The 2500-nt window shown below is 41.0% G+C and overlaps 1 protein-coding gene across 1 annotated transcript in view; it reads left to right on the forward strand.

Moving 5' to 3' along the window:
• LOC122260059 (uncharacterized) overlaps positions 1 to 2500 on the forward strand; it is an 83469-nt gene that overhangs the window by 80926 nt on the left and 43 nt on the right. Inside the window, exons 4-5 of the mRNA XM_043027153.2 lie at positions 421 to 529; positions 1531 to 2500. The exon at positions 1531 to 2500 is cut by the window's right edge and continues 43 nt beyond it. Coding sequence (XP_042883087.1) covers positions 421 to 529; positions 1531 to 1615 — 194 coding nt within the window. The 3' untranslated portion in view covers positions 1616 to 2500. The remainder of the gene's footprint in view (positions 1 to 420; positions 530 to 1530) is intronic.

The following is a 2500-nucleotide window of genomic DNA, read 5'->3' on the forward strand; positions in this document are numbered from 1 at the left end:
AGAGGAGAGGAGGTTTTGGTAGGGAATGAAATGAGGAGTAGGTGGGGGAGAGGAGAAGAGAAGGAAGTGGGGAAGAAGAAAAAGAAGAGAGGAGGAGGAGAGGAGGAGTGGATAGGGGAGGAGAGGAGGACAGGAGGAGGAGAAGGAGGAGGAGGAGAGCACCCCCTACTACCCCCTCCACAAGAAAGTGGAGAGGAGGAGGAGGAGGAGGAGGAGAAGGAAGAGGAGGAGAGGAGAAGGAAGAGGAGGAGAGGAGGAGGAGGAGGAGGAGAAGGAGAAGGAGGAGGGAGAGAAAACCAATAAAACGCCACAAGACAACAACTTAGACGAAGACAACCGTATCATCATTCACAAGGTTTGAGTTTTTATGACATCTTTAACTGCCGGAACAGGTATATCAAGGACCCTCTCTTCCCACAGGTGCGGTGTGCGGCGTGGTTGGATTCCTGATCATCAACGTCACTGTAGTCATGGCAGTGAGACAGTACTCTCACAGGCGGGCGAGGAGACGTCGGCTGCTTGAGCTACAGTGAGTTGGGGGAAGGTTGGGAGGTGGAGGGGGGGGCGAGGGGAGTGTAGGGGGGGAGGGGGGTGTACTTTGATCGAGTGAAGGAAGGAAGGAAAAGGAGGAGATAGAAAGAGTGAGAGGAAAATGGAAAGATAGATGGATAGATAGATAGAGATTGAGAGAGAGAGACAGAGAGAGAGACACAGAAAGAGAGAGAGAGAGAGGGAGAGAGAGAGAGAGAGAGAGAGAGAGAGAGAGAGAGAGAGAGAGAGAGAGAGAGAGAGAGAGAGAGAGAGAGAGAGAGAGAGAGAGAGAGAGAGAGAGAGGGAGAGAGAGAGAGAGAGAGAGAATGATAGACAGATAACGGGAGAGAGAGAAATATATAGATAACTAGAATTATCTTAGCTAGATAGATGGATGGATGGAGAGATAGTTGGGTAGATAGGTAGATAGATAGAGAGACAGAGAGAAATAGACAGATAACTAGAAAAGTATTTAGCTAGACAGGTGGATGAATGGAAAGATAGATATGTAGATAGATAGAGAGAGAGAGAGAAATAGATAACTAGAAAAATATTTAGCTGGATAGATGGATGAATGGAAAGATAGATAGGTAGATAGATAGATAGAGATAGAAAAAAAAATATGTAACTAGAAAAATATTTAGCTGGATAGATGGATGAATGGAAACATAGATAGGTAGATAGCTAGCTATCTATCTAGCTAGCTAGATAGATAGAGAGAGAGATGAGAGATTTAGAGAAGAAAACATAAAGAAAAAGGGATTAAGAAAAGAGAAAGGAAAGAAACAGAAAACGATATATATATATATATATATATATATATATATATATATATATATATATATATATATATATATATATAGATATATATATATATATATTATATATATATATATATATATATATATATATATATATATATATATATACAAAATGAGTTCATCCGTGAGCATGACTAAAATTCCTAACGAGCATTCCTCCCCCTCTCCCCCCCCCCAGGTTGGAGCAGCATGGGGGCTACTTGTATAACTACGAGGAGCTAATGGCCGACTACAACCGGCAGATCAACGCAGGAAACACATAGGAAATGGCGAGCAGGGGATTGTAAATCCTCGGTAAAAAATCCAGCACCATGAGACAGGACGAAGAAAATTGAGTGATTCTTCATTCTGGTTTGGGATATCCCTATGTGGATCTTTTTTTTGTTTGTTTGTTTGTTTGTTTGTTAGAGACACACCCGTTTTCCGCTCTGCCGTGCGGAGGCGTAACGCATGATGAAAGAGGGGAAAGCAGAAGGAGAAAAAAAAGAAAAATAAAGGAAGACGAAGAGGAGGAAAGGGGATGAAGGAAGAAGAAAAAAGAGGAATGACTACACTTTCCTCAAAGGTTAAAAGAAGCGTCTTCAGAGGATATATATATATATATATATTTTTTTTTTTTTTTGCCCCCTATTTGTCCTCTCTCTTGCCTTGAAAGACTGACTTTGGAAAAAATGTTGAGCTATTTTTCCTCAACTGGAAAACGTCACCCCGTAGATCTAGCTTCCGTAGAGTTTAAGTGGAAGTGACGGCCGCGAGTAAGAGTCCCAGAACTTGTTATTTTGTTACAGTTAGCCTTTCCTGTAATTAAACTTTGGAGAAACGGCGAATCACAGACTTCAGCTTAAGAGATATTTACACATTTAGCAGTGGAAGGAATGTCCGCTATTTTTGGAATAAGATTTTTTTTTTTTTTTTCTCTCGCGAAGGAGAAAGTGAGAGACATTGCACGGTAACGCCCCCCAAGTGATTGAAACTGGAGGGACGTTTCAATGTTCACTCTTTTTTTTCGTTTATTTATTTATCTATCTGTGTAGATAATTGCATTTCACTGAATGTAGTTCATTGATTTCGATTCCCCTCTTGCGCCTGATCAGCGAAATAAAAAAAACTTTTTTGATCGGAGTGAGCAGCGAATCAAAAATATAGTG

This window comes from Penaeus japonicus, unplaced genomic scaffold (genome assembly GCF_977035675.1).
Source record: "Penaeus japonicus unplaced genomic scaffold, GWHDUDI00000001_assembly GWHDUDI00000008, whole genome shotgun sequence".
NCBI classification, from domain to species: domain Eukaryota; kingdom Metazoa; phylum Arthropoda; class Malacostraca; order Decapoda; family Penaeidae; genus Penaeus; species Penaeus japonicus.